We start from the raw sequence: 11542 nt of genomic DNA on the forward strand, positions 1-11542 counted from the left end.
AGCAGTGATTTCACCAGTAAAACTCTTGAGAAACAGCATGTGTCATTCCCTCACCGGATGATAAGGGGAATTGCTTTCCAGTGGTTCCCTGGTTCTGGGTTTGCCGTGTGCAGGGGAGGGCACTGATCTGAGTGGAAGGGACAGAAACCGTCCATTAAGAAAAGGCTGCTGCAGCACCTGAAAAGACTCGGACAGGAACTGGATGTGGCAGCGCAGCAGTGACTTCTCCTGAAAGTTGCTCCAGAGCGATGGATTCTCTCCGTAGGTAGAGAATCCGCACCTTCTCTCCGTGGGTAGAGGCTCAGCATCCTCTGACGTGGGAAAGACCTAAGGATGGTAGCGCATCCTCCGAGCTGGAGATTTTCCCCGTCTCCGCGGGATGGCAGGGCGCGGTGTAACGCGGCTTCAGGCATATCGGGCGGGGGACAGGGGGAAGCAGCGTGCTAGTTGCCAAGGAAGGGGAAAAAACGAGCTCGGCTTTCCCAGCCGGGGAGAGACTTCCACCCGCTGCCCAGCCGCGGTGGCCGGGATGGAGGGGAGCGGACGGGCCGCGCCGGGATGGGGAGGGGGAGGCAAGCGGGGGCGGGACGAGGCGGGAGGGTCTCGCTGCTGCGGGCGGCGCCGCCGTGGGGAGAGAGAGGACAAGGGGGGGGGGGGGGGCGATGGCGGCGGCTCGGAGTGACGCAGGCTCCCGGCGGGGTCTCCCGCCCCTCTCCTCCGCCCCCGCTCCCCCCTTTAAATAGCGGCGAGCCGCCGAGCCGAGGCAAACGGAGCGGAGCATGGGGCTGCTGGCGCTGCTCGGCCTCCTGGGCGCCGCTGCCGCCCTGGCAGGTGAGCGGGACCGAGGGCGTGCCCCCCCAAACCCCCCCCCCCCCTCAGCGGCGGGTCCGGCGGAACCCGCCCTCGCCGCGAGGGAGAGGCGAGTGAAAAGCCCCGCCGGGCGGGAGGGGGTTTTTGGGGAGGGGGTGGTGTGGGTTTGTGTGCCCGAAGAGCGGTGGAGCGCCCCCCCCTTGCCAGAGGGATGACGTCACCGGCGGGTGTATGACGTCACGCCAGAGCCGCCCTGCGTCACCCCGGGGTCGCCCCTCCGAGCGGCACGGTGCGAGGGAGGGTGCGCTAGAGCCGGGGCGCGAGGAGAGCGGCAGCGGCGGAGCAGGGGTCCCGCCGGGCTGTCCGCAGCCGCCGGCCGGCTTGCGCTCCGCCCCGGGCCGGGGCTGCTCGGCGACCGGGAGCTGGTCGTGCCCCAGCGCGGCTGCTTCCCGCGGCGTCCCGCTGTGGTGTCCAGGCGGTGCGGCTGGGTGTGCCAGGTAGCCCTTCCTACGCTGGGAGGTGGCTGTGAAGTGGCAGCTTTGCGGCTTCGGTTAACAGGAGTCTTTCTAATTTGCTTTTTGTACGTGGCATTAAATATTAAAACCAAACTGCGAGGCGAAGGTGGGACGCACCAGGATGAGGTGATCGCTCAGCTCTGTAGCTTGTTACGGATGCTGCATCATTTCTTGAAAGAATTGGTGTCATTCTGGGTAAAGCAGTTCAGCTTTTGGTGTGTTAGAGGTATTCATAGAAACGCTTCTGGGACTTGCACAGAAACACCGTGATGAAGTCAACTACCTTCAAGTGCCTTTATTGTAATCAAAGGGGAAGGTAGAAGAAGGGGTAGAGACCCCAAGCCAGAGAAGCTCACCAGACTTGTTCCACAGACCCCGTGGGGATATCTTGCCAAATATTTTATCCCATTTATACCATCTAAAGGGTCAGGTACCCCTTTACGCCAGTGAACCTAAGGAGTTTGTTTGGGGCAGGGTATCGGTGAAACAGTAAGTTCAAGAACTTTCTAGTGCTCCTTCCGTAAATCCATACTCCAGAGTTTACGTGATCTTTCCTAGGAAAGGTTTTTGCTGACATTCTGTCGAGCGATGGCACTGCACTGAGTCATTGGCATTAATGAAACAAAGCCACGTGGGGATTTCATCAGGGACCTACCAAAAGATACACTGCGGTCTTGGAGATGAAAGCAAAAGTTGCACGAATTTGCCGTGCATTTGTCTTCCTTTTTTGTGATCTGCTTCAGCTCTTGGCACTTTGCAAATCAAATAGTGGTCATAACTGGGCAGATTTGGCCCAGGAGAGGGAAGCAGAACCTGGGTTTGACTTTCTTTGCGGGTCTGTGGTCTGGTTCCCTGCATGGGCAGGGAAAGGATTTTCATCTCTGTGTGTTTCTGCTGTGAAACCCTGTGGTCATGCTGTCTGCTGTGTCCCCACAAGCCTGGTGGGTGGGTGCCCTGCCACCTGGCGCTGATGGCAGTGCCAGGGTGGTGGCTTCACCTCTCCTGAGCACATGTGGAGAGGAAGGCAGAGGTGTTGGCCAGCCATCTCTAGCTGGCAGATGGCCCTGGGGGAGCTCTTGCCAGCTGGCACTGGCTAGCACTACCAGCACCAGTGCAAAGTGGGGCATGCTGGCTCCCCACGGGCTTCTGATCTCAGCTCTGGCAGAACAGCTGCCTCAATGTGTTATTTCAGGCTCTGAGATGGATTGGATACTTGTTTTGTTCTGCTGGGCAGGTTCATATGACACGTCCACCACCATTTGATTCTTCATGTATTGTTATGATAGCCTAATGCTTCCTCTTTGCATGTGTATGTCAGCTTTCATCATTAATGAGCACTTGCTTAATGGTCATGATATCTACCTATAAATCTCCTTGGAGAGATAGGAGCTTTGAAATGACAGGGCAAGGGCAGTGAGTACAGCCTGACTTTGTATTCCTGCACCACTGATGCAGTGCTTGAGAGGCAGCCTGAAGTTGGCACCTCTCATAGCAGATGTTTAGAAGTTTGTTCTGTGCTTTATCACACCAACTGGGTGTAACTCATAGATGTGCTGTGGCAGCATCACTAAAAGGACAAAATCAGATGTTTGCCCTTGTGTGTGACACTTCTTATGGGCTGGAGGACCAGAGGAGCCTCGTCAGGAAGAGGTAATGAAGCGAGTCATCCCCTCTGTGTAAGTGGTGTCTGAGCAGCTTGGACCATAAGAGCGGCATCTCCAGCCCCTGTGGGATTGGGAGAATGTCCTTGTACTGGATAATGCATTTTTTCAGTAGAAGGGACTCTGCTGCCAGTCTGCTGCCCCTGCATGTAGATAAAACAGACCTTCATCCTCTGTGTTCTGATGGAGGATGCAGGCAGGTTAGACTGCAGTGGCGTCAGCACTGTGCACTGTGGTAGTTATTTGCATACTAGGTTAGTAAATAAAGCAGCCTAAAGCCTGGCTCAGTCAGCACTGAACACAAAAGATGGGGGAGAGCATTGGCTCTGTATAGCACCATCTTCCCCCGTGCACCACCTGGTGTTCTGGGCCAGCGATGGGGTAGGAATGTAGTGCTATTTTAGGGGAATCCCTTCTGTGCTATCCTTGTGTGGGTTTCCTTCTCCAATGACAGTTGTATACGCAGAGAGGAGACGGGGGCTAGAGAAGCACATTTCTACGTACGTGCTTGGGGGAACAAAAATAGAGGACAGTAGAAATACCAAGAGAGTTATTACTGTGTTTATTAATTACACACAGAGTCAGTGCACAAGGGGATGTCTCCTTCCTCTGCAGGCGCAGGAAAGAAGAAGGGGTTTGCTGCTTGCAATGGCACAAGGCTACACGTTCCCATCTGCTTTGTAGGAAACTTCCCCAGGGCAGCGCTAGTTTTCCCAATGCTGTAAGGGTAAACTGACCCACCTCTTCTCCTTAATCTGCTTTGTCTTCATCTGTTACAGAAGATCTCTCACCTCTGGCTGTCCCAACCAGGCAGTATTTCAGAGAGGGTGATCTTTGTCTTTAAGACAATCCTGACTTGTGTAAGAACTTCAGAACTGCACCCTGCACTGTGATTACACACCGTGCACTCGCCTGCGGAGCCGTGCTTCCACACACTTGTGAGCAGCTGGCAGACCGTCACTTCTGCAAATCTTAAGGTGGATGAGAATTGACAGGGTTTATTAATAATGCACAGCAGCCAAGCTTGTTAGGTAGCTGGACACATGTCGCAGCAGTGATGGCAAAATGAAGCAGCATGGAGGTTTCATTTGCAACAGCTTCTTTCCAAAAGCAAATACCTTGGACCAAGTACAGTAGAACTGGTGCAATGAGATGTTAATTACTCTGTGTGTCCTCAGGACAGAAAGAGAGAGATGGGTTGTGCCTCTTCCTTCTGGAGTAGTGTTTTTCACTGGGATTTGGGGTTTTTTGTTCATTTCTTGGGGTGATAATTGACCACTTGGTGAATGGAATTTTTCCTGTCTGTTCTGGCTCTGTCCTCCTCTCCAGGAGATCACTCCTATCCAACTGAGACAGGACTTCTTCAGTAGGATAGAGACAGTAGTTACTTTAAAGCTCAGAAGAATGGTATTCTACTGGGGCGGTGGTTGTGGGGCGTCCAGAGTCCCTTGCAGAACTCAAAAGGTTCTTTGGGTGCAAACAAGCCTTGCTTGTTTCCTCCTTTGGACCACCAAAGAGGTACAACTAAATGAAGACCTGAATTGCAGTAAGGTCTCCAGTCTTGGAATTTGTGTTGTTTTCTTCCATTTTTTCATATATTTTCTTTCTGTGCTACAAACGTCAACATGCCTCTCCTCTCATGCTCGGCTGTAACTTTACATTGCTTTTCCATCCTGAATAAGAAAAGGTGTCATGCAAAATGCGTCAGGTTTATTGACCTGTTAATGCAAAACTCGAGCCATCTCACCAGACAGTTTGACTGAGGACTCCTCTCACTGATGCTTGTTGCTATGATTAATGAGTCTGTAATAATTTGTTTTTCTTCTAGGTGTCAGCACGGTTCCAGTGGAAAAAGACCATATTGAGGAAACGGTGAGTAGCTGTATGTCTAAGCAGATTTCACAACGTATCAGTCACATACCCTCCATGTCTTGTCTTTAAATCTCAGGGTAAGGCTTTTATTTCTTTCCCTGAGGGTAAACTCTTAAGAGATTATTGGTCAGGTGGAATTTGGAGTCCCTTGAGCTGTCAGAAGATACCTGTGTGCATGTTGGAGCATTTGATGAAAGCAAAAGCTGGCTGTCAGTGTGGTACTTCTGAGACCTTATGGTTCACAGCTGTCCAAAAAATACTATTTGATAGTACATGTTATTGGAGTGTAAAGAAGGAAAAAAAGAGGTGGCAGATTTGAAGAAAGATGATGAAATATCTGCAGTTACTAACTCTGTAATGGACTTTCTAACGCAGTCCTCACATCTCCTGCCTTGGAAAGAGGTTCTTAACCTGTTTGATTAAATAGATGCCATTAGCTGCTCTTGGCACCCATAATCTGATGTCAGACCCTCTCCACCGGTCATTAGTGTGATCAGTTAGATTAGTAAACACCTGGTAATAACTAAAACCAGTTAAAAGACAAACAGCCTTATAAAGGTTTTATTGTATCCTCCCATCCAGCCACCTAGACTGTCAGCCTGAGGCTCCTGTGCTTGCCTACAACCAGCACCTTGAACATTCGAGAAGCGTTTTGGGTGAATTTGTACAGAGGAGCTACTTTGGGCATTGGGGTTAGAGAGGGTCAGGCCACTTTCCTACATCCATCAATTCCCTGTGCTTCTGGCAGACTATCCACTTGACTGAGTGTTAGAAGAGACAGGGCTTACAGCACACCCACGTGAAAATATGGGGACCATGTCACTTACAGAGGCTATAAAGGCATTGTTGGGTTATTGGCAATCCAAGCAACACTTCTGCGAATGCCTTTGCAGCCTCCTTATTTGTGCAGGTCCTAAAGGATGGCCTTTATCTGCTGAACGTGTTCTTTCTCTGTAGGGTGTTGTTACCACATGTTGTTTGACTCCTTTGTACTGAACAGAGTATTTAATAATTTAAAATGTGCAAAAGGAGCCTGTTGCCTGTGCAAACAAAAGGGGAGATAAAAAGAGCTAATGGCTGTTCTCTTCTCACTGGGGTGGGAGCGAGGAGCAAAGCACTTGTCCAAATGCACAGGAAGTTATGGTAGAGCTGGGGATTACTCACAGCTCATAAATATTAGTCAGAACTCTAATCCTAAGCTGGCTTTCTTCTCTGACTGGGTCAGAAGTAGATTTTCTTTTTTACCGTGAGAATTTTTTCTTGTTTTGCTGCTTCTAGGTAACACGGTGCATTGTGGAAGTTCTGTCCAATGCTCTGTCTAAGCCAAATGCACCGGCGATTAATCCTGAATGCAAAGAAATCCTGAAGAAGAGTAAGTACAGTGTTACCTGAACTTGTGAAAGGGATTTTGTAGATGGACTCTTTCTGATGTGGGAGCTAGTGAACTGGTATTTCAGCCCATGTGAACCTCCAACTTCGTGTCAAAACTCCAATTCTGTTTAGTCTGTCTTGCTCGAAGAGCAAACAGCCTAACCTGGCAGCTGTCAGGACTTCTTGGCTAACACGTGAGGCTCTCTACTTAAGCCACCTGGAGAGTCTGGGAGAACATACACAGGCTCTTCAGGTGGCCTGAGAGGTCAACAAATGTGACCAGTTGGCTTGGACCACATTCTGAATGCACCCCAGGGGTAGGAACTGGCGCCAGGTAAGCACTGCTTAAATCAACAAGCCTCCTGTGTCTGATGGCAACTGAGTACACTCCCACCTCAGGAGAGGGGAATCTTTGGCTCAGCCCAGAAACGATTGAGGCTGTGGTACTGATCCCAGAGGTCTGGAGATGTGTGCTGAAAGCTCCCTGGGGGAGCGCTCGTTTCAGATGCGCTCATTCCTGCAGCATGGTGCTGAGCTGCCTTGATGTAGAGGTATAAGCCTGTTTGCATGCTGGATTCCTGTATGTAGCGAAGGGTGGTTAAGTTTGACACTGTGCCAGACTGCAGAATGCACATCTTTCCTGCCCAGTTCTATTTATTTGATTACAGAACAATGAAAAGGCTCTTGAACTTCCTGTCAGCAAGAATGAAGCCCATCTGTCTCCGGCTCGTTTATAGACTGTGTGGCCCTAATACAGTCCTCAGAAGAGGGTGGATTTGGGGTTTTGGGAATACATGTACTTCTGTATAACTCAGCCCCAGATTTCTAGGACAAGCTGAATGCCACCAGGCATCAAGCTTTGTTCATGGCAGGAAAAAAACCCTCTATATTTGCGATGTTTCTGCAAGTTAAAACCTACTTACTGGAAAGAGCAGGGTACAGACTATTCTTTTCACCATTAGATGGATCTCCTCCAAGAATATCAGATAAGGAGAAGCTTTCCAGAAATACTGAGCTATTTTTGAATCTGTGCAGCTATTGTCTGAAAACTTTTAGGATTTTTCGATCTATTTGTGATTATTCAGACACAAAAGAGCAGCAATACCTTCACAGAATTAGACTGTTACCCTAATGGTTACAGTCAGTTTTCCATTTAGCAGTTTGGAAATAGTGGAAGGAGCACAGTTTGATTAAACCTAACTACTGCAAAGTAACAGATTTATTCATTTTTTCCTTTTTTTTCTTCCCTCCCCCCCCTTTCAGTCACTTTTAAGATTTGCTAAAAGCACCAGATATTTTTTGAGAAGCTTGAAATAAATAGTTGTCCTTTTTGTGAATGAGCATAAGTGATGGATAAGGCCTGACATTCACAGAACTGAACACAGCTCCGGATCTCATTGATTTTTAATGGGAATGAGAGTTAATTTAATTCAGTGTTAAAAATGCAATCACCAAGGGGAAAAAAAAAACAGAGGAAAAATTGTTCTATAGATTTCTTTAAAAATACCCAATTAAAAAAAATAGTTAATGCTTTTCCAGAGAGACATGCACAAAATGACAAATTTTAAAAGCAGGATTTGAAAATGAATTCTGTGCAAAACTTCTTGCTACGTTGGTAAGCCAGTCATCGATTTAAACTGAAATAAAACTTCAGTGGAGAGATTCATTACACTGCTTTTGTTATTGTAGGTGGTAGAAAAGACAGAGAGAGAGCTGAAAACAAAGAGCTTGAAGTGAGGCATTTGGAAGACCCAGCAGAGATTGAAGAACATCATACTGGGAACATGGAGAAAGAACAAAGTCAAGCAGAAGAGGAATCTAAAAAGTATGTGAAAGGAAGCGATGAGGAGAAGCTTGCTCATGAGGAAGGTAAAAGCAGGGAAGAGGAGGATGGACACCACACGCCTGTGCAAGAAGAGAGACTTCATACAGAGGAAAAGAAACAGTATGAGGGAATCAGACGAGAGGAGGAGAAGAGCTACCGCAGTGAAGAAGAAAGCAAAGAGAGTGAGCGTGGTGGCGAAGAGGGAGAGCGTGCTCCTCTCAACAGGAAGTCCTCCTCTGGAGGCACCAGCACAGAGCGCTTCCCGGATGGGGGCAGCCAGCGCCCCATGGGCCACTGGCATTCGGAGGAGGGAGAGCAGAGACCTTACCAAAGAATTCATGAGGGTGAAGAGGGAAAGGCAGAGGAAGAAAGAAGTGAAAAATACCACCATGAGTCTAAGGAACGTGATTTCTCCCATCAGCAAGAGCATGAAGAATCTGATGAGAGTGAGGAAACGGAGGATGAAAAGCAACCCTACAAACCCAAACACTATCATGGGAAGCACAGAACAGGTGGCTTCTCTGAAGAGAAGTGGGGCCATGATAGCAAGAAAGAGGAGCTAGCTGAGGAATCAAACACAGAGGGGGCCCATCTCTGGGATAAAAGGGACCACCATCAGAAACATCGTGAAGAGTCTGAGCAGTGGCATGAGGAGAAGAGTGGTTACCATGGGAGGCATGGGTCTGCACAGGTGGAAGAGAAGAGGCATGCAGACCAGGGAAGTGAGGAATACAGGGAACGGTGGCAGCAGAGTGAAGAGAGCAGCGAAGAAGAAAACAAGAGGCATCATCACAGTGAAGAAACTAATGAGAAATGGCATGAGGAAAGGAAGCACCATGATGGGTCACGTGAGGCAGAGAGACACCATTCTGAGGGAAGGACGTACCGCAGAGATGGAAGTGAGGAAGAGCTGGACAGGTATCTCAGTGGTGGCAGCAAGGAGAAGCAGCATCATGCTGGAGGGAGATACCGCTTGTGGGACAATGGAGAGGAAGGGTCAGAGAGAGCATACGCTCAAGAGCACAAAGGACAGGCCAGAAGACACTACAGCACTGAGGACAATGTAGAGCAGCAGCACTACCCTGCCAACAGTGAAGAGGAGGAGGAGGAAGTAGAAAAGAAGCATCACAGCAGTGACCAGGTGGAAAATGAGGAGGAGAATATGAAGGAGGGGAGATACGCAGAGTACAGAAGCCGTCTCCCTGCAGAGAATGAGAAGAGAACCACAGCATCCTATAGCCCTTTCTACCCACTGCTGCGGTGGAAAAGCCAGCACTTTGAGAAGAAGGACAGTGCAGGAGAGCAGCTTCTGGAGACCAAAGAGGAAGGCAGGCCCACCCTGAGAGAGAAGAGTCTTTTCCCTGAATATAATGACTATGATTGGTGGGAGAAAAAACAGATCCTCAGTGCTCTGAACCATGGACGCACCGAAAAGAGGAATCTTGGCAAGATGAACAGATATGACATGAAAAGACAATACAAGATGGATCAACTCACACCACTCCTGAATTACAGGAAGAAATCAGCTGAATTCCCAGAGTTGTATGATTCTGGAGAAGAAACAAAAAATCTTCACTTAGTTAGGAATGACAGAGGAAGTTTGAGCCAGCGGCCTCTGACAGAAGAGGAGGTACGTGTCCCAGTGTTTCTCTGAAAAACTAGGGAAGGCTGACTTTACGTGCACATTTCTAAGTCCATTACCAAGGCAGCTTGTAAACTGTTGTGTGAAAAAACATGAACAAGATTAAGTCATATTGAGAGCCAGATCTTCAGTGTTTTAAAAATGGGCTTACTTTGAAAGAATTTGGTGTAACTACCCCAGGGCACAGTTTGTAAAGTGAAGGCAGTGTGTGTCCTCATTAGTTTCTATCTGCTGCAAGATGGGAAGCGGGGAGATTCTTCTCCTTCTTTGGGCCCTACCTCTCCCACTAGGGTCTTACAAATAAAGATGCCTGTTGCAGCAAGAGCAGAGAAGTGATTAGCAAGCACCACTTGTTCTGTTGGACTGTTTAACATGTACAGCTGAAGAGTAGGGCATTTAGAGTGAAAATCACTGACTTCCTGTCTGTAATTGTGGAGCAGAACCTGACCTGTGCTTGTAAGCATGATTCCCACATGTAGTTCCCGTATACATGGACCTTTTTAGTGTTACACCTCCTGTTCTGCTTTGGTGTCCAGGAAGACTGAGGCTAGATGCTTCTCATGTATGTCGCTGGCTGAGAGCAGTGGAGTCTTAGTATGAATTTATGAAGTTTAATGGAGTTAGCAAGTCGTAATAACAGGCTGCATAAATCTTTTCCCCATAGCATTGGTAACGTGGAGATGTTCCCCTTGTTGCACACTGTGCTTACTGCATGACATATGCCTGAACCACTGTGATCAGAAGGTTACAGCTTCCTGAGGGACTTCACCTGGGCAGAAGTGGCTGCATGCTGCTGGGGACCACGGCTGTGAAATAGCAGGAGGTCACTGCTAGGCAATGGTTCTTTAAAGCTGAAAAGACTGAGCTGTAATTAGGGCCAGCTCTCAGGATAACTATTTTGATAGTTTCCCAGCCCCAATTCTCGGAAAAGCAGGAAATTGCCCAAATCTTGCTCATACCCCAGGGACTGCCTCAAACAGTCTTTCCCTGTCATTCTTATGGAACAAAACATGTGCGAATGCTCCTTGATGTGCAAAATGCCCTTTATGTTTTCACAGGAAAAAGAACTGGAAAACCTGGCTGCTATGGACTTGGAGCTGCAGAAAATAGCTGAGAAGTTTAACGACAAAAGGAGAGGCTGAAGATTACCTGCTTTGGCGTTTCAAAGCTAGGTGTAGCTGTACCCAAAATACCTGCATTTCGTGGTAAATTCACTGCCACTGAATTGTTGTTTGCCCTGAACCCAAGAAATACTGTTTGGTGTCCACTATAGCGTAGTGATTTATACAGCTGGAAATGTCTTCAGTGTGCTGGTATGCTATTGAGGTCTGAATAGCATGGGGTTTACTATTACGACCTTTCACGCAAGGCAGATATTTTTAATATGCTTGTGAAAATAATTGTGGTAGTGTTCTTCAGAAACATACTTGTCTGAGTTTGAAATAATAAAAACCATTGATCTGGGACCATGTTTCTCCTCGTTCATTTGGCTGATCGGGTTATGTCACAGTAAGCTGTGTTGGATGGACAGGTCACCTGCAAAATGTTTGCTCACCAACTGATTCATTTATTTTTTAACATTAGAAGGAGCCTGTCTATCTGTGCCTTTCATTTGCCAGTCAGCAAGAGCACAAGAGGTAAGTAGGAGTGTGACTCATTTGCACATTGTCAGACATGTCTTGTTAGTTATTTTTGGAAATGAGTCACTAAAGGGGCAAAGAGGTTACACCACCAAGTGGGTGCTTGTTAATTTGGAAAGCACGGGGTGCTTCAGAATCGACAGATGCAGTGGATTGGATTTGCCCCTCGTTCAGTCTAAGAGGTCCTGTTAAACTGATCCCCTGCT

At 48.2% G+C, this 11542-nt stretch overlaps 1 protein-coding gene across 1 annotated transcript; it reads left to right on the top strand.

The window, feature by feature from the left end:
- The first annotated feature begins 722 nt into the window (after window positions 1–722).
- CHGB (chromogranin B) lies at window positions 723–11154 on the top strand. Its single transcript, XM_084261105.1, has 5 exons — window positions 723–978; window positions 4815–4858; window positions 6137–6230; window positions 7919–9684; window positions 10755–11154. Exons 1-5 carry the CDS (start codon window positions 780–782, stop codon window positions 10836–10838), a joined length of 2187 nt encoding a protein of 728 aa, XP_084117231.1. The 5' UTR covers window positions 723–779; the 3' UTR covers window positions 10839–11154.
- Window positions 11155–11542: the final 388 nt, after the last annotated feature.

The sequence above is a fragment of the Gallinula chloropus genome (genome assembly GCF_964237585.1).
Source record: "Gallinula chloropus genome assembly, chromosome: 3".
NCBI lineage: Eukaryota > Metazoa > Chordata > Aves > Gruiformes > Rallidae > Gallinula > Gallinula chloropus.

What these genes read in the sequence shown, in the direction of transcription:
- CHGB (XM_084261105.1), top strand. Translation starts at nt 780, where the DNA reads ATGGGGCTGCTGGCGCTGCTCGGCCTCCTGGGCGCCGCTGCCGCCCTG. An exon ending in AAGACCATATTGAGGAAACG is followed by an intron (nt 4,859 to 6,136) that starts GTGAGTAGCTGT and finishes TGCTGCTTCTAG; the next exon opens with GTAACACGGTGCATTGTGGA. An exon ending in CAAAGAAATCCTGAAGAAGA is followed by an intron (nt 6,231 to 7,918) that starts GTAAGTACAGTG and finishes TTGTTATTGTAG; the next exon opens with GTGGTAGAAAAGACAGAGAG.